Here is an 18,270-nt window from a genome sequence, read left to right on the forward strand (position 1 = left end):
GAGTGTACTGTCTAAATGACAGAGGAGGGTTAGGTAGTCACCTGAAGTGCTCCAGGGTTCTCTGCTGACGTAGCTCCATTTTACTCCTGCTGGCTGTCAGCAGCAGGCCACAGGCTCTTCATTAATTTCCCCTACACTATTAATTAGCCATGCACCAGAGATGCTAGCTTAATTAGACCGCTGAGCCCAATGGTTTTCTACCTCTCATTACTGGTATAACCAATTCCTAGTATTCATTTAGAAAAACCAAGGCAGGAATTCACACTGGACACACTGCTAGGTTTATTAATCTGTTATTCGTAGGAATTTCCTCTTAAACCCAAGTTAAGCTGATAGAGTGTCACACCTTGAGTGCCTGAGCAGATGGATGGCTTCTTTTTCCTGGAAATCCAGTGCTGTTTGTCTGTGAAAAATTGAATTATAGAAAGACGAATGGTGATAATTCCATGAATGAATCAAAGTGCAGGTGCAAAGCGTAGTCAAGTTTGCTGTGCATGTTGTGCAGAGGGAGCGACAGCACACCTTCGGTATTTTAATGACTGGAGGCGCGTGGCGCACACAGGGTGGTGAGAGGTGGGATTAAAATGAATCCATTATCATACATTATCAGAGAGCGTGTTGGAGTCTGGCAGAAAATTCTTTTCTGAAAGCATTGCTATCACCACAAAGACACACTGATGTCACATAACGGGGTCTGAAGGAACCCCACCAAAGAGGAAGCTTATATTCTCTCACAGGGGATGGAAAGGTGCAAACACAGTCCAGTCCAAAAATGTCATTCTGGCATCTACAGTTTTTTTTATTTAGCATTTAATTTTAAAAGGACAAGTATGTAACACAGATATTTTCCAAGGTTATTCTGCTGTTCAGACTTTAAACTTCAAATTCACACCTTATAGGGCAGTGCAACACACACCCTCAAATATCTACAAAAACACAAACTAAAAGCACTATAAGACAAGAAGTACCAAGACTACGTAAGTGATCCCACTTTCAGTTTGAATGCTTAGTCTGCAGACAGCAAAAACCCACCTGCAGACTTCTACCTAGCATACCTGGGTTTGTGTCCTGTGTAACACAACTGTGGCTGCACTTCTACAATGGCATCGTGCCAGTTCTCCACATCACTAATCACAGTTTGCTGTTTGCAGTACATAATGTTTGAGGTTATTGCTTCATATTACACACTCTACCACCTCAGACAACTATAAATCAGACAGTCAGACAGTTGTTGCTCATTGTGTGCTTTGTATAGTTCTGATTTTAGTTCAAACTTTGAACCCTACATTGTCCTTTTGGGGGATCCTGTAGCTTGATTGGATCAACTGATGTTATTTGATATGCTACAGAAATAAAACTAATGGAACTTTCATGAGACAAGGGCCTATCTGCAGCAAGTATCTTCTGCACCTTTTTTTGGCTACCATGGTCAAGAGTCCTGCAACACCAGAAGAATGTACACTTACGATGCATATAGGTCATCAGGAGGGAGCATATGGCCGGCTGTCCTCCTGCTCTGCCCTGTCCATCTCTTTTCATCACAGCTACAGCTCCACCATTACTGCATATGTCCTCCACTGAGCAATGCTCAATCCATGGAGTGTAGTCTTGGCACGTGTAACTGGATATCATGGATGAGTGATGCTCATATAAATCAGATACTGGGCGTTGTGCCTTAGTTTAACTTTTTTTTTCCAAGAACAACCTTTTAATTACAGAGAAAAAGAGCATTTTTGTGACTGTATATACAGTAGCGCTGTGCAGTGTTTTGGAGTCCTGGCTCCTCGCATCCTCTTTATACTGTAGGTATAGATTCAGTACACATACTGTAAGTTTACCAGCATGCAACCACGAGTGTTATTGATTTGTAGTTCATACATAGAAATCAGACTTAGTATGTCACATGTGTATGATTAAAAAAACACCCAAAAGCCCCCTTGTAGTCAGAGGTGGTAGTGTTTCCTTTAGGGAGAAAAAATAAACAACAAACACGTTCACTTGAAATGCAGCATGCATGGAAATGTAAACTAATGAGTCTCTCAGGTCTGTAGACATACACATAAATATTCATGTGTATCATTCAGACTTAAAAGTTGACTTAGGTGCTGGACAAATGACTCACATTCATGATGTGAATTTTAATGATCACATTAACATACTGTATACAGTGGTTGTACACAAACCAATACCTGCTGTAAATAAATGCAGGAGCAAAATGTTTCTGTGAGTGTTAGATGTGATAATTATGGCATGCATAAACAATAGATCAAACATTCTAAATGGTTTTATTATATAGTAACGGCTTTGAAACAAAACACCACCAGCCCAAGCTGGAGGATTTAGGCTGTCTTGCCATCCAAAGTCAGCTGTCCTCACAAGGAATATGAAACCACTTGTTGACGTGGTGATGATCTTTCTGTCAGCCAGGACTGGACCCTGTAAAGAAGCTAGATTCTCATGTACTAATGTATTGTATCAGCAGGACAGCTGTTGAGCTGGATTATATTGTGCATTTTTAGGTCCGCCTCTGGCTTTCCAAAAAAAAAACGTCTCCCAAAATTACGGACAGAAAAAATGGACAGAAAACATGTCCAAGGCTTAAACAGACAGGCACATCCGTGTGTGCATCCCCTTTTGGCCACTTATCATTTTTGCATTCACAGATTTATGCTGTATCAGTTTTTGCACGGTTGCCTTTTTGGTGGACCAGTTTGGACTGACAGAAATGCTGATGAGACAATTAAAGTTCCTTGCTTTAGCCAGCCTTAGAGGGGATCAATTCTGTCCTCTAGCATCAGGTGGCAGGTCCCAGCATTCATTATTGCCTGCATGGACTTCCTAATGGGATTGGATTTGTACTTATGAGTCAACAGGGCTGTTATTGAATCTGAATCGCTGGAGCAATTGTTCTCTTCCAACAAGTTTCTCCTCTGCCTCTTTTCTGAAGTGTCTCTATTGTTGCAGTCCTGAAGGATTTATCTCTTTAGTTTTGCATAATGTATTAAGATGAATGTAAGCTCACAGGGAATGAAAGGGTTTCACAGACTTTACTTTGTTGCAGTAGATTATTCAATTTTGGGTGTCTCTATGTCACCGTTTGAAGGTATGGTTATGGAAGTGGGTATAACAGAAGGTGGATTGTTCTGTGTGGTTGAGTCTTTCACACTCGTTGCCCTGTGTCTCTCTCTCTTAGTGATTCCTTTGATTAGCTTCGAGCTTGTGGGTGGTAGTCCTCCAGGGGTCTCATTAGCTGTAATGACAAGGCCAAGATTTTAAAGTTAGCCAGTCAAAGACTAAGTTAGTGGGTAGTGTCTACTACCCGTTATGTCTTAAGGCCTTCAGATTTTCACACTTATTGAAACATCAGGTAGAGATCCTCTTCCTGGACGACTTCTAAAGAAGCACTTTCTTTCTGTCACTGCAAAATATTACAAGGGCTGCAGAGAATACTGTATTATGGCAGCCCTTTGTATGGGTCCCTCCTTTCCACCTTATTTCTCTCTCTCTCTCTCTCTCTCTCTCTCTCTCTCTCTTTGACACATACACACACATCAATTATGCCTAAGGATCTGGCTCTTGGGTCTGGCCTACATAGAGGTTTGCAGAGCTGACTCTAAACTAGCTGGGAGGGTTGCAAATGACTGCCTCGCTCCACGCTACATCTGATGGCAGGAAGTCGGCAGAAACTCATTGAAAGTCACTGGAACTTTACCCGAGGAGAACGTTTGATTGGAGTGATTTGCCCTGAATCTAGGAACTGACAAAAGGTGTTTTTGTCTGCGATTAAATAGCTCCATAGAAATGGAAAAAAAAGGGTTTAAATATTCATAAAGGGAAAATTGGTTGACATTGGACTGCGGGTCCAATTTGACAGTTCAGCTGAGTACCTGGAAAGCATTGCTGTTGCTGACACTTTAAAAGTACTGTAGCAACACATGATGCAAATTAGTGCACCATTATGGTGTTTATACTCAACACAATTAACCGTTTGTTATTACTTGACCCCTCACATAGTTGTAGTCAGCCGCCCTCTATAACACATTTATGATCAGACAAGTCAAAGGGTTGCAGTGCTTTGTGCTGCTGTTAAATGTCAGTGGGAATATGCACACTGACAGGCTGACATCTGTAATGCAATGTTATGAAAACCCCACAATAGAGAAAAAAGCACTAACACCCACAAACACCTGGAATTTGCTAGTTGTACTCCATAGACTGTAAAATACTGCCATTGAATCTAACTGCAGCCACAGTGGCAGGCAGCGAGCTAACAATCTGACACAGCACCAGCCTGTTACTGAGGCAGGCGTTTGTATGTATGGGTGATTTTAAGTCTAATTTTAAAGGCAAGTTGTACAAATGTATAAATAAATCCTATGTAATTATGTCATGACCAGGGAAACGTTGATATTTCCTGTCCTTGAAAAGGACCACTGTGTCCATATCTGCAGCCTGCACATCACATGTGTTGTTGAAGGTAATCTTTCCATTTCCTTAACTGTGCAGGGTTACAGGGGGCAGGAGTCGATATCAATCCCTGGACAGGTCGCTAGAGAGAGAGAGAGAGAAAACCTTTGATGCTTGCACTCACACCTGTGGCCAATTCAGCATCTTAAGCCATCTTACATGTCTTTAGACTATGGGAGGAAGCTAGTGTGGCTGGAGACAGCCCACACAGGCATGAGGAGGACATGCGAAGTTCACATACTGTAGAAAGGCCCCAGCTGGCCCAAAGGTTCGAGCCAGGGACCCTCTTGCTGTGAGAGAGAAGTCCCTAACCTCTGCAGCAGCATGCTGCGACCCGTATGAAATGTTTGAATGCTAATAATGCAGGTGTTTAACACTAACCATGAGCTTCACCTGAAAATATCCACACATGCGGTGTTGATTTAGTGCATCTTTAAAATGTTGAACAAAGTTAAAGAAGCCTGTCTTCCTTTTCTATTACTATTATTTAAGAAGTATTATTAATGAACCCCTGCAAAGCTAGCATACAGTGTTAGTAACACTGTATTCTTGCAGTGGTTCATGATGCGCCAGGAAAAAAACTGAAAAGCAAACTTTTGAAAAACCTGTATAAAGACAATATCTTCAGTGTGAGTCACCCATTGCGACCTGAATCCTGCTTGATATCGTGTGTTGACTATTCCCCCCTAAGGACCTAACTCCAGCAGTGCTGCACTGAACAAACACTGGATGAGTCTCTGTCCAGTTTTGGCTGCGGTGTCATTACAGGCTAGCTTTGCAGAGGTTCTTTATTTAAAATCATATCTGGGTCACTTACATATGGCTGTAGAACTGCAGCCTGATCTGTCAAATCTAAATTGATATGTTTCCTTTTTTTCTCTCCACTGCAGCTTCAGCACTGCCTACCAGTGTATCTACTACTCCCCAGAGCACACAGCCAAAGCTCAGGAGGTACTCAGCACCATGAACCTCCTCCAGCCCCTCATCACAAGCTTATCGGACCAGCTCCTCCAGGCTGCCCATGAGCACTCTTCCCCTGGACTGAGGGATGCACTCAAGAGCCTTTCTGACAAAGTAAGGCAGCACCCAAACCTTTCATCTGCTTTCACTTCCTTCTCAACATTCCCTTCTTCCCTCTGTGCCTCAAGCTGCTGCAATGCACAAAGCAGATATATAACAGTCAGGCATTACCTCAGACCCACAATCTCCTAGGTTACTCTTCGTGGCAATACATTCATTCAAACCCAAATGTAATGATTAATGCAGGGATTCTTCCTCTAAGTCTGTTATCAATACTTTTACTAAATGTTTACCTGAGTAGAGCAACTTGGCCTTACCTCTACTAATATCTGAAGATTTTTAAGTTTCTCAAAAACAGCTTTAAACCCAGCAGTTGCTTTCAGACACACACACACATGCGTGCAGTAAACTCATCACAAAAACGCCAAACTAACAAAAGTGAATAGCAGCATGGAGGTTTATGAAGTTGAGGCGTTTTTATCAGTATAATTAATGAATTACATCTGGTGCTGTCAGATTGCAATCTGTTGTGGGAGAGATTGTTTTTGCCACAGTGGAATAGAGCCCAATCAGCCCGCTTAATTGGTACATTCGCTCTGTCACCACTTCCTCTCATCCTTGATTAGACACGCACGCATTGGCCAAGTAAACCCCTGGCCTGGTCAGCACAAGCAGGGATGCTCTCTGATTAAAATCTCAAGCTGCGTGAGTGTGTGTGTGTTTAAGAAGATGTGTGAACATGTCTCAGCGTGTTTTCTAAATAATAATCTAAGTATCATTTTCTTCAAATCCCAAGGTCTCTCTCTCTCACACACACACACACACACACACACACATCATTGTGTTCACCTGTTCAAATCATGCTAGTTTTATTTTGGCCTTTTAACAAAATTCTCTCTCTTCTTGCTGTTTTTATTTTTATTAAGTCAGGAGGTGGTTAGATTAGTATTATGAAAAGAAATATCCCACCTGTTTTTTAAATAGTTAAATATACTGCAGTTGTGTACAGATGTGCTTTAACTGAACAGCAGCAGGTCACAGTTCAAATGATCTTCTCCAGTTGCAGCAGCAGACTTGCTGCAGTTTTGCTCTGCTGCAGATTACTTTAAAGTTAGGAATTAAAAGTTAGCATTGCTGTTATTTTACATCTACAGTGACACAATTTCATTTTAAAACGGCAACTACTGAAATGATCTCCATCCATAACATCCCAAGACACATTTTATGTGGGGCTGATAACCATCACCACTTAGTGCAGGATTCATAGCTTGTCCCCTATGCACAAAGGCAGTGGAAACACAAGGAGACTATAACTGCAGTCTTTAATCCAAAGTATAATTTGTGTCATAAAAACACATTTCTGCCTTAAATTTATACATTTTAACATAGAAGTATCCATATCTTGTGGCCATTTGAGGAACTGCAGCTTCCCTGTTTGTTTAATGTGTTGTTGTTCAATGTTACAGTGCAACCTGCAGGGCCCAAACATTGTAGTGTGGATTTACTGTAGAAATGTGTTATTAGCCACTGTCCTTTTGAGTTTGCAGGGTTTTTTCTCAGAGTCACGATAATATTTTGTCACAATGTTCCACAAGTTTTTTTTACAAACACATTAAACAATATTAAATGCTTAATTGTAATGTATTTAACACATCTTCTAAAAATACAGGTAGATATGTGCTATCCAGCAGACAGGCATATAAATATAGATATAGTAGTGTCTTTTGTGGTTAGTGTGATTTTTTTTCTACAGTGATGACTCACACCTTTAGAGAATCTATTAGAGATGAGACACCTCAAGAAAAAAGTGGGATCTTTGTCTTTTCGTATTTTTTTCTTTTCTTTTTAGTCCAGACCTTCTGCCTCCTGGATTAATTAAATATTTCTCCCCTGTATACTTTTGACAGGTACACTCTGATTAGCTTTGGACATGACAGATGTGCTGTTGCTTCTCTATATATGATAATGATTCCGTTGATGATGGTAATAATAATTGAACTCTGATTATAATCATAGTGAAAAAGGCAATTGCAAAGCATCTCTCCTCCCTCCAGCTGTGTCCTTGGACAAGTTATATGTCCCCATTGTTAATGGTTACCTCAGAAAGAGCTGTGGCTCTGATTGTCTATGTGTTATGTTAAATTATATGGTGTGTAGGGGTCATGAGCACAGTAGTAAGTGTCCTAACAGCCAAGTGTTGTTGGAGTCTGACCAGCTCCATCCATCCTGCCTCCATGTACCTCTCAACTAAAGTTGAATAGACTGAAAAAAGTTCTATTTTTAACTCTGCTGAAATCTGCTCATCCTTCAGGGTAAAACCATTTCGGGGTGAATAGATTCCTGCAGTTTTCTTCCTTTTTAGATCAAACGTAATGCATTTTTTCACAGTCAGAGAGCACAGAGGCGTTTTCAGACTTGCACTCCTGCTCAGTCGAGATCACATCAGCAGATATTTTGAAGAAAGACAAGCAACAGAATTTCTCCCAGGGGATTCAGAGTGTTTCACATCTCTTAAAGCAGGTAGGTGTCGAAGAGTTACACTAAGGACTAGTTTTTTGCACATAGAGGAGCAAAGTTGCTTTGGTTTATCCTGGGTAAGAAAGTGCACTTCTGATATTATTCTTTAAACCTATCATCTATGTGGATGCTGCAGTACTATGTATCTGAAATATTCACTGCAGATCCTAAAATCTGTTCTCTAGGAGTATGATGCAGTGTTGATTGGCTCAGTTGATTGACATGTTTGACTTTTATTGTAATTAATCCACAAAAGGATGCATGAATTTTAGAGAGAATCCCCTATCATGAAAAAGTTCCTGTTTGAGCACTTGCATACTCAAATAAATGAGATCTGTGACCCCGCGGTTAAGAAGTGCAAATATGACCCAGATTGTTTTAAATACAGTGTGTGGTTTTGTTCACTCGTCTCAGGAAGTGAATAATACATGGTCTCACAGATTGCAAATTAACACTGAGGTCAGATAAGCAGAGTTCAATTTGAATATGAATTCACATTTTCAATCCCCAGTTTGGATATTTTTTTTTTTTGGTTACTGAAACAAGCCTGGCTTTTTTTGTCATTAGGACATTTTCATCTTCAAAATGATGTTTACTTGTTTCTACAAAATTAAGCACAGCACAGAGATGCCTGTTCTCACATTATTACACCAGTCCTCTTATCCTTAGACTTCAGCTCTCACATCATTGACTTACAGTAATAGAGCTCATTTGGATCCATGCAAGGCAATTAAAATGGATATGAATTAAATACAATGGTGTTTTAAGTGTAGTCCGTGTTTGCTTTCTCTGCTCAAACATTCATTAGCTGGCCCATTCACTTTGGATAACAACCTTTATATGTTATTTTCTAAATCAAGACCAGAATAGTAGAACAAGGCTCAGATGGATCATTAAGCGTGGGTTTTTTTCATTCATAAATATATAACTATAGATTACAGCTCAATCATAAGTACACCTTTTAGCATACACACGTATGTGAAAGGCAGACGTTAGGTTTCTGTCATCGTTCAGAAGCTGGTGGTAGCAGAGTAAAGCCAGCAGGTGGACTGTGGTAGAAATGTGCAGTACGTGTATGATGAAGTTTACTGAGAGTCCCACAGTGATCATAGAGGCGGAAATAATATCAAGGTCACATTTCACTACATGCAGTGCTTGAAATGAGATTGCTTGGACGTTAGATAGAATTCATTCCCTCATCATTCTTACCAGGTTTTAATTACTCTTTGACTGAGTGTGTTAATTAACGTACATGAGATACAGACACGTCACACTGGGGATGTCCGGTCATCAGAAACAGACACCATGACAGTGATGGTGACTCCGCTGTTGTCCTTTTCAGTGCAGCACAGCAGACACATCATCCTCACTGCACCTGCTTCTTCTGTATGACCTGCAAGCCAGAACAAGCTGAGGAAATTAGGACTCCACAGTACTTCATTGAATGTCTTTGACTTCACTACACGCAAGGATGAATGCTTAAATTGTCTGTTTACATAGTTGGGTGAATAGAAGATCATTCAGATTTTAAAGGGTCACAAACCACAACAAGTCCCCCTCCTTATGGACATGTGCTGTGGTTACTGGGACGGGGCTGGCCTGAGGTTCTTTTCCACTGTTATCTACTCCTTTGCTGACGAAGCTGTTGTGAATGAGCTCATGTTTTAGTCCATATCAGACAGGCGGCGGCAGGAAAAAAGGGGGGGTTGGGGTAGCAAATCTATGTATATAATGCAGGTTTTCTTTCATGGAGGGCTTGGCTTATGTGTTTTGTTAGACTGCATTTTCTGTGGTAATAGAATTGCTTATTGCAGTGCTAACTCAATTACTCTTGAGAGCTCTTATCATTTTTTCACGCAGTGGCGGCAGTGAGCATGCGGCTCCCTGGTACCCGGATCATCATCAACTTACAGTAGCTGGTGAATTTAAGATCAAAGAAGCTGTGCTCCTCGGAGGGGAAGGCTGTAGGAGGAGTAATTGAATTGTTTGTTGTTAGTTTTTTTTTTCTTCACTGGCTGCATTGTGGTAATAGAGAGCAGCGTCTTTATGGTGAAAGAGTGTTCATTTTCCTTGTTTCTTTTCACTTCCCCTGTAAATAGTCTTCTGCTTCCACCTCCCAGCCTACCTGTGTGACAGCCTCTCTCTGTCTCCCTCACTTACTCTATCTCTTCGCCTGTTTTACCACCTACATTTTTATATGTTGTAACTTTCTCTTCTGTTTTTTCTGCAGACAGAGCAATTTGTTCACACGCTTAAGGATGAACTGGTCAAGAGTGCTCTGCTAGCACTGCACACAGCTCGGCCCGGGTATGTTTCCAAAAACCAGAAGCAAACCCCAGTGCAGGAGAGAAACCAGGGTCACATGAACCAGGTACCTGAACAGAACCAGAGCCCAGCCCAGGAACTTCCAGGCCACAGTCCAGCCACGCCAGTCACTGAGGGCACAGTGGTGTGTAACAACGTGCAAGGATCACAAATCATGAGTGGAGGGGAAGGTGGGCTGAAACACCAAGACTCTATACCGCACCATAAGGAGTACGACGAGGAGGAATGGGTATGTCTTATCATTTTACTAACTGCAGGTAAAACGTATCTTCCTCAGAAATGTCACAGTTATACATGATAAAGGTGTTAATTATTTGCCAAATTTGATTTTTTACCAAACATTCTTAATTGAGATTAAATATTTCATCATCCTAACAGAGTGACTGCAGCATTATGCCTGTCACTGAGTCTAAGCCATCCTGCGCCTTCTCATTGAAGTGTTTATGACTGTTTGTTTGTGTGTGAGGACAGCATCTGCCACACCGACAGCAGGAGTTCTTCATAATTTCCACACACCAGTGCCTAATTATGTGTCAAAAGTAGACGATTCCTCCCCGTTACAACATGTTAAACTGTATTTTAGAGGAAACAAAGACTGAGCTGCACATCAGTGCTCATACACATAACAGAAAGAGACAATCATTTTAACCGTTTTGACCAAAAACCAGTGTAGACTGTGAGGAGAATAAGTTTCTGTTTGGCTTTTTATGTTACATATGGTGGTTGAAAGAGTGGGAGGAAGACACAGATTGAGTCCGAGGGGCTGCTGTGACTGTGCTGTGTGTTCGGCTCTTTTAGGACAGGGTGTGGGCTAACGTGGCCAAATGTCTCAACTGTGTAATCGCCATGGTGGATAAACTCCAAGAAGAAGACAACAGCAAGCAGGAGCCCGTCCCTGAGCAGAAGCTCGCTGATGTCATCACCTCACACAATCCTGGTAAATTACTTTTTCTGTTTGTTCAGCTTCATGTTTACAGTTTCAAACCAAGGATTCAAAAGCTGCTGGGCAGCAGCTTGCTGTTGTTGCGGGCCAATAAAGGTTTTTTTGTCATTAATTTATACACACACATGGGCGGATGTCCCTTTATAATTGCTGGCATCAATTTTTAATTGTATTATCAGTCACAGAAGTAAACTTTGCATCCAGGCCAGGATGAATTATTCCACAAGTCCAGCCAATGTCCGAACCCTGTGCCACAACAGGTGGAACACATTTTTAGCATATTTTTCTCGAAATCTCTATTTTAATATGAAAAAATCAAAGCTCCTAAATTGTGGATAATGATGTTCATCTAAGGAAGCAGAACGGGATGCAACGCATGTGGGAATAATAGCACTGTTTTGTGTTATGGCTGCAGTGTTTCCACTCATGTTTCCATCACAAAACAGCAGTGACTTGTTTCTTTTCAAAAATCATAATAAACTTAATTAAATTGATTTTCCCTGTCGGTGAAACAGCACTGCATAGTTCATATTTTGAGAGTATTTCATCCTGGATCGAAGGGGATTGACACAGGACTCTGTTCCAACGTGCTGACTCCCTGTTGTTCAAGCATTAGCAAACGAGAAACTTACAATTGTTGCCAGAAAAGTGGATGAAAGCTGCGTTTGATATGCAGAGCCATTCACTGTTGACCACAAGCTGCCCAGCCTTCCCTTACGTCCAATGAAATCCAGCCTCAAGCTTGTGCTCAGACAAGTGTCCAGGCTGACGCTGCTGCCAACTGGCACACAGAGCAGCTGCAGTAGTCTGACCAGACGACAAGGAGAGGCTCTCTGTCTCTGCATGTGTGTACGCGTGCTTCACTCTCAGGCATCTGCAGCAGCGTTGGTGCATTTGCATTATTTTGTGTCTACATTCTCTCAGGTAAGAACAAGGCCATCCACTTTGTGTTCAATCAGAACGATAAGCTCAGTCCCCAAGCTGCTTTATTAAGACGCTGAACAGCCTCAGAGTACGTGGTCATCTGCTTGGCTAAACACAAACACGGACAGAATAAAGAGAGAGGCTTTATCTACATATGGACAACAAGGCATCCTGGGGGTTTGGACATGTGGACCAGTGATGAGATGACAGCTGGAGTCCTGTTTCCACCTTCTCTGTGCAGATTTATTGTTTGCAGAAAAAGATAAGATGTGAAGTCTTTGACAAGGCAAGGACGAGCTTAATGTGCTGTACGTTCTGTGTCCAGTCCAGCTGTGCATGTGAATTTACGTGTGTGTGTGTGTGTTAGTCCACACTGATTCATTCTTCCCACTCAAGAACTTTACACTATCTTCAAGCAAAGCAGAGAGCCATGTCAGAAACCACATCCAAGACAATACTTAGGCAATACTGCCCCCTGTTGGCCGCTGAAGGGACACTTTCAGAGCAGATTGTTCATCATGAAGCGTGACCGCAGTCAGAATGAAGTCATGAAGTCATGTCTAACAAAAGGACATGGACAAGCTGACCACAGATCAAAACTCAGTATGATGTATATAAATCATGACAGTATATTGTGTATGAGGTATACACAATATACTGTCAAGAACAGGTGTCTATTTTTTATTATCTGCCACACTCTTCAGATGAGCATGTGAATGAATGAAAGTTAGAAAGTTAAAATAGCTACACAACAAACACAATAAAATACAAAAGTTGAAATGATCAGCAGCTGGAATGTCTCACAGACACTGAGTCTGCTCTCTTTTTGCTGCATGCGCATCGGATTTCCTGTTTTAACAGGAATTACCCAACGCTTCTGAAAACTGAGTTCTACCCTCTTCTACAATCTACTGTTCACATTTGAAGGGTTATTTTGCTGAAGGTTTCTGTTCTTTTTAAAGGTGTTTTGCTAAAAGTAACATTCCTTCCATCATAACTACTTACTAGATGTTAATCCTGAACACAATTTGCCAAATGTGGAAATCTGTCATAAACATAGTTTCAGACAAGTTAATCGTTTTTTTCTGTTACAAACCATAGAAGGAAGTGAAAATGCAATTCATTGTCTGGATCTCATTTCAACATTCACTTCCTTTTTTACAGCACTAGACTCTGTGTACTGCACTAATACAGTGCATGTTAATTCTGAGTTGTTGCATTAACTTGTGTGCTCACTCTACATGACAGTGGCCTCATCTGAGCAGCTGTTCCACCACGCTAGGACTAGCTGCTGCATTTACATTTGTTATAAAATAAACATACTGATGGCACATGTGTGATAGCTGGTGTGCTCTGTTGTCAATTTGTCTGGTATTTTAGTGGAGCACAGAAGGTAGAAAGGGCCAGTGAAATGTTCAATAAATGAGTTCCACTGTCAGCGTGGTGACTGAAACAGAACAAAACTTATCACAAGAGACCAATGTGCAGAACAAGGCATTAAGTGTAAACACACCTTTATATAGGTAAGTGAGCTGTCTAATATGGTTAAAGCTGGGAGGTGCTTACAGCCGTCAGCATGGATTTATAAATGAATATGTGATTCTTACAGAATCTGTTGTCTGCCGCTGCTTTTGGATTTGAAAACCTATTCCTTCATAAATCCCTGCAGCTGTGTGCAGGCAGCAGGACACATGTTTAAAAATATGTCTAGAAATCTGCAGCCTCTGATTTGGTAAGTGCTGTGTCAAAGCCAAATGAAAGCATTTGAAATTATATCAGCCTGCTTCAAAACAGCCACACACCTCTACACATTTACCGTAATACTGCTCAGTTATAACCACATGATCAGCGCTGTCTCTGTTGTCTTATCATGTTCAAAGGAAACAAGGAGTTTATGTCAGAAGTAAATTGTTGTTACTGAGACATTTCCGCCTCTCCTCTTGTTTCCACAGGGGACTGGAGGGAGCAGCTGTGTCCTCTGGTGACCAGGTTAAAGGAATGTGTGATGGAGGTGGTGGAGAAGGCTAAGAAAGCCATGACCTTTGTGCTCCTGCAGGAGGCAGTGTGCAGCATTCCGCAGGGATTTCTCCTCCAGCAGAGGCGGGACGTGGTCTTTAGTCAGGCAGTAGGTCTTCACACTGACACAGTAAACAACACTGTCAACATATATGAGGTCAATAAATTGAATAGTGATTAGTACCAGTCAGTAAAATACTTACAAACAAGTCAAAATTTTGTTTATTAAGCTTTAAGGTATGCATCACTACACACCAACCTCTATGTGCACCAGCAAGAAAGTAAGAGACATGACAATATTCATCGTGGTGGGAAAATACAGCTCAGAATTCATTATATGAATGCAGCTACAGCTTGGGGGCTACATGACCTCCTGGCCCTTGCATAGAAGCTCATTCAGTCTCATGTTTTCCCACATTATGTGCAGGCTGCCCTCCTGCTTGTGGCAATAATGTCTCACAAGAAGTGTTTTTTGTATTTTATCACAGCTGGCATCCTTGGCCTGTGGTTTCATCATGAGGCTGTATGCAGGAATGCAGGACAAAGGCTTCCTAAGGCAGCTCCACCTCGTTGGCCTGGTGGCCCAGTTTGAGAGCCTGCTCAGCACCTACAGTGAGTGAATCCTCTGGTAACCTCAAAACGCCTGCTGAATGTTGAGGTTTGCTTTCTAGTGTTTGGTAAAGATGGTTCAACGTGTAACCCCATGTACTATAGCGAAGCGATGAGTCAGTGCAGTGTTGTTTTTGGCAAAATGCCTTGTTAATACAAACATGTTTATCTCTGTCTGTCATAGAACAGGTTTCCAGGTGAAGGATTAGCATGAGGAAAGATGTCTAAAGTTAAGAGCCTAGAAACTGACACAAAGGAAGGCCTTTGTAAGATATAGGTAGATTTATTACAGTTACCACATCATCATGATCAAAATTCTCATTCAGGGAGGTTTGTTTAAACAGAGAGGATAGAGTATGCAGCGATTTATTGACTGAGCCTGCTTTGGTCTGAGTATACAGACTTATAAAGGCAGCAAGTGATGAGTAAGATTGAAATCACTTGTTTTGTCTGACTGTTAAAGGTGAAGAGATCGGGATGCTGGAGGACATGGAGGTTGGAATCTCAGACCTGCAGAAAGTCGTGTTCAAGATTACAGAGGCCAAGACGGATGACCTTAGTGACCTCCAGCCTTTAGTGTGTGGGCGACGGTGAGCTTTGCTGTGCTTTCCTCACACACAAAGCTTATTACTACTAGAAGCAGCATGAACTGTCTGTTGCTTGCCAAGCCAGCAGTTAATTACAGTCTTTTTTATGTTGGGATTACAGGGTCTATAGAGCAGTGTGGGAGCATTTGAGAATGTGGGAACTTAAGAAGGTGAAATGATCTGACCACTGCACCTCCCCTGAAGTCCTCAATGTTGTTGTTGTTGTTGTTGTTATTATTATTATTATTATTATTATTATTATTATTACTAATAATAATGTTGTTATTCGTATTATTATTACTATTATTAGGGCAGCGTGGTGCGGTGGTTACTGGGGACTGTTGACCGTGTGATAGACTGGTGACTTGTCCAGGATGTATCCCGCCTGAATTATTTTACACCAGCTAGTGCTAAAATGAAGTGCTCAAATGTCTGTAGTTAGATAGCAGGGTATCTAATTAACACTTAGTATCACTCACAGAGCTTCCTGAGAAACTGAAGGACTGCACCTTTAAAATGCAGTGTAGTGAATTTCACACAAATAGTGGCACAGTGTGTTCAGTTTAACTAATAACAAGAGTAATGCCAATGATAAAGGTTAATATATCTAACAATGCTGTTTGTGCTGCACCAATATTCAGACTGTAACATTACTAATTATTAGGGGTGGAACGGTTCACTAAATCCACGGTTCGGTTCGTATCACGGTTCTGAGGTCACGGTTTTCGGTTCGATTCGGTTTACATTGTTGAGGTTTTTTCTACTTTTAACACTCTGGAAATATCAGATGAGCATAAAATGCACAGCCTATTTATCCAACATTCAACATATTTAAGAATCAGTTCAGTGTTTCCCCATCATTATATCAGGTCAAGTCAATTTTATTTCTTTTTAATTTCTACATAGCACCAGATCATAACAGAAGCCATTTAAGGAAACCTTCCTATAGATCAGGTCTACACCTGGTTCCTTTATTAAACAAACTAAACAGCTGGTGTTATTTATCTTATTTACACGGCAGCATGTCATTTCTCTCTGCGCTGCTGTCTGATGTGCGTACACACAGACACATGCACAGACAAACAGACACACACAGTCGGACAGAGGACGTGTGTTGTTTGTCCACTGACATTTACACTGCAAGCGTAAAGCATTTCATTAGTCATGTGTGACGCAATTTGTGTTGTTTGTCCACCGTTGCTCATTACATGCTAGTTGGATAGCCTGAACTCTATGACTACGCTAGGCTAAGCTAACGTTACTGATGCCTGTGTTTTATTTTTATTTTTTGAAATTGAATTGAAATATGTTATTTACATCCCGCTCTGTAAACCATGACGGGACCTTCGGCAGCTTTTGCCCACGATTGGACGCAGACTGCTGTGGGTCTCTGCTCTGCTGCAGCTGAACCTGCTGCGTGAAGCTACAGAGAGACTGACCGGCTGGGAGCGTTTGGAGGCGGGGAGGAGCTCACGGCCGCTGCTTGTCGAGGACAGTAGCCTGACCGCAGAATGATTTCACGTCAGTCTCCAAACGTCACCAGAGAGACTCACTTTTAGATTATAAAAGTTTGAAAAACGCCAAATGTAGCGAGAGAGACGCCGAGTTGGCAACACTAGTCAACACTAGTCTCCATGCTGTGGTAAAAACGCCTCCCTGCGTTACTTGATGCGCATGTCCAGAACCGAACAGAACACGCGCCCCGAACCGAAACACGTGTACCGAACGGTTCGGATTTTTTTTCCTGAACCGTCCCAACCCTACTAATTATAAGTGGATCTGTGTATTGCCAAGACTTCAACAATGTGGGGGTAAGCCTTCCTCTGTTTCCCTGAACGTTCACACAAATCCAAACCATCTTGAGGACAGCATAGAGCTCGAGATGTTTGTAACAATACAGAGTAACAAATTGTGTTATATAGTCTGTATACTAACAAAGACAAAGACAAAGGAGTATTGGACAACAAGTACTTAACTGTAGCACTGACTGGATTAGCGGTGCTATTGTGCTGTTTTTGGAAACTTGCAAGACAACATGCCAGCTCTTCCGAGCAGTTATAGCATATTCATTAAGCATGCACCCGGGTAATACGTTACAAAAAAACATTCAAATGTGGTTCTGTGAGTTATAAATGCCAACTGATAGCACAGGTGCACTGAGCAGGAAGTAATGAGGAAGGCTTTTGTATCTCTGTGAACTTTACTCTTACAAAACAATTTGTGCAGAGACACTTTCCTTTCATGCCAGAGCGCTGTGCACAGCAGGTGGAGCTTTGGCAATAACTTGTAGGGCATTTACCCCAACAAGAACAGGAAACTTTATATGAGCCATGTGCCTCATGCCTCCCATCCCATGTCAGTCTGTCCAACACATTTAACACTCTTCTTCTCTCATGCGTGCACACCATCAGCTTCTTTTCCCAGCATTCTTCGGCCTGCTTCAGGTGTCAAATGGTACAACTTCCCAAACAGATCATATTCTAGTGCACTGCAAAATCCTATTTCATTTCTTTTCAGCTTCTTTTTTTCTCTTGTAATACTTTCTTTCTCTCCTTCCATTTAGAGACCACTTCACTGTAGAAGTGCCATTACCACAGCTGGTTTTCCAGACCCTACCAGAGGAGATCAAGGAGGGCAAACCTCTGCGAGTATTCCCAGTACTGTTTAATGTGGGCATCAATGAACAACAAACTATAGCAGAAAGGTACTCCTCCTCACTCTCTATATGTACTTTTAAACCAGTACACTTTGGTCTAATATCCACAGATTATTCTACGTTTATATCCGGAACTGTTGGAGGCATACTCACATAGTTCAGTATTTGCTTATGTAAAAATAAGTTATTTTTTTCAGTGTCAGTGC

At 41.5% G+C, this 18,270-nt stretch overlaps 1 protein-coding gene across 3 annotated transcripts in view; it reads left to right on the forward strand.

Annotated features, from left to right (window-relative positions):
- inpp4b (inositol polyphosphate-4-phosphatase type II B) overlaps positions 1-18,270 on the forward strand; it is a 76,617-nt gene that overhangs the window by 51,269 nt on the left and 7,078 nt on the right. For all 3 annotated transcript variants that reach the window (XR_003671446.1, XM_028417414.1, XM_028417324.1), the window contains exons 9-15: positions 5,358-5,541; positions 10,235-10,558; positions 11,128-11,266; positions 14,149-14,321; positions 14,701-14,824; positions 15,285-15,411; positions 17,972-18,112. Coding sequence is in view for 2 of the 3 variants with exons in the window: in XM_028417414.1 (XP_028273215.1) it covers positions 5,358-5,541; positions 10,235-10,558; positions 11,128-11,266; positions 14,149-14,321; positions 14,701-14,824; positions 15,285-15,411; positions 17,972-18,112 (1,212 nt within the window). In the remaining variant the exon portion in view is untranslated. The remainder of the gene's footprint in view (positions 1-5,357; positions 5,542-10,234; positions 10,559-11,127; positions 11,267-14,148; positions 14,322-14,700; positions 14,825-15,284; positions 15,412-17,971; positions 18,113-18,270) is intronic.

The sequence above is a fragment of the Parambassis ranga genome, chromosome 1, assembly GCF_900634625.1.
Source record: "Parambassis ranga chromosome 1, fParRan2.1, whole genome shotgun sequence".
Taxonomy (NCBI): domain Eukaryota; kingdom Metazoa; phylum Chordata; class Actinopteri; family Ambassidae; genus Parambassis; species Parambassis ranga.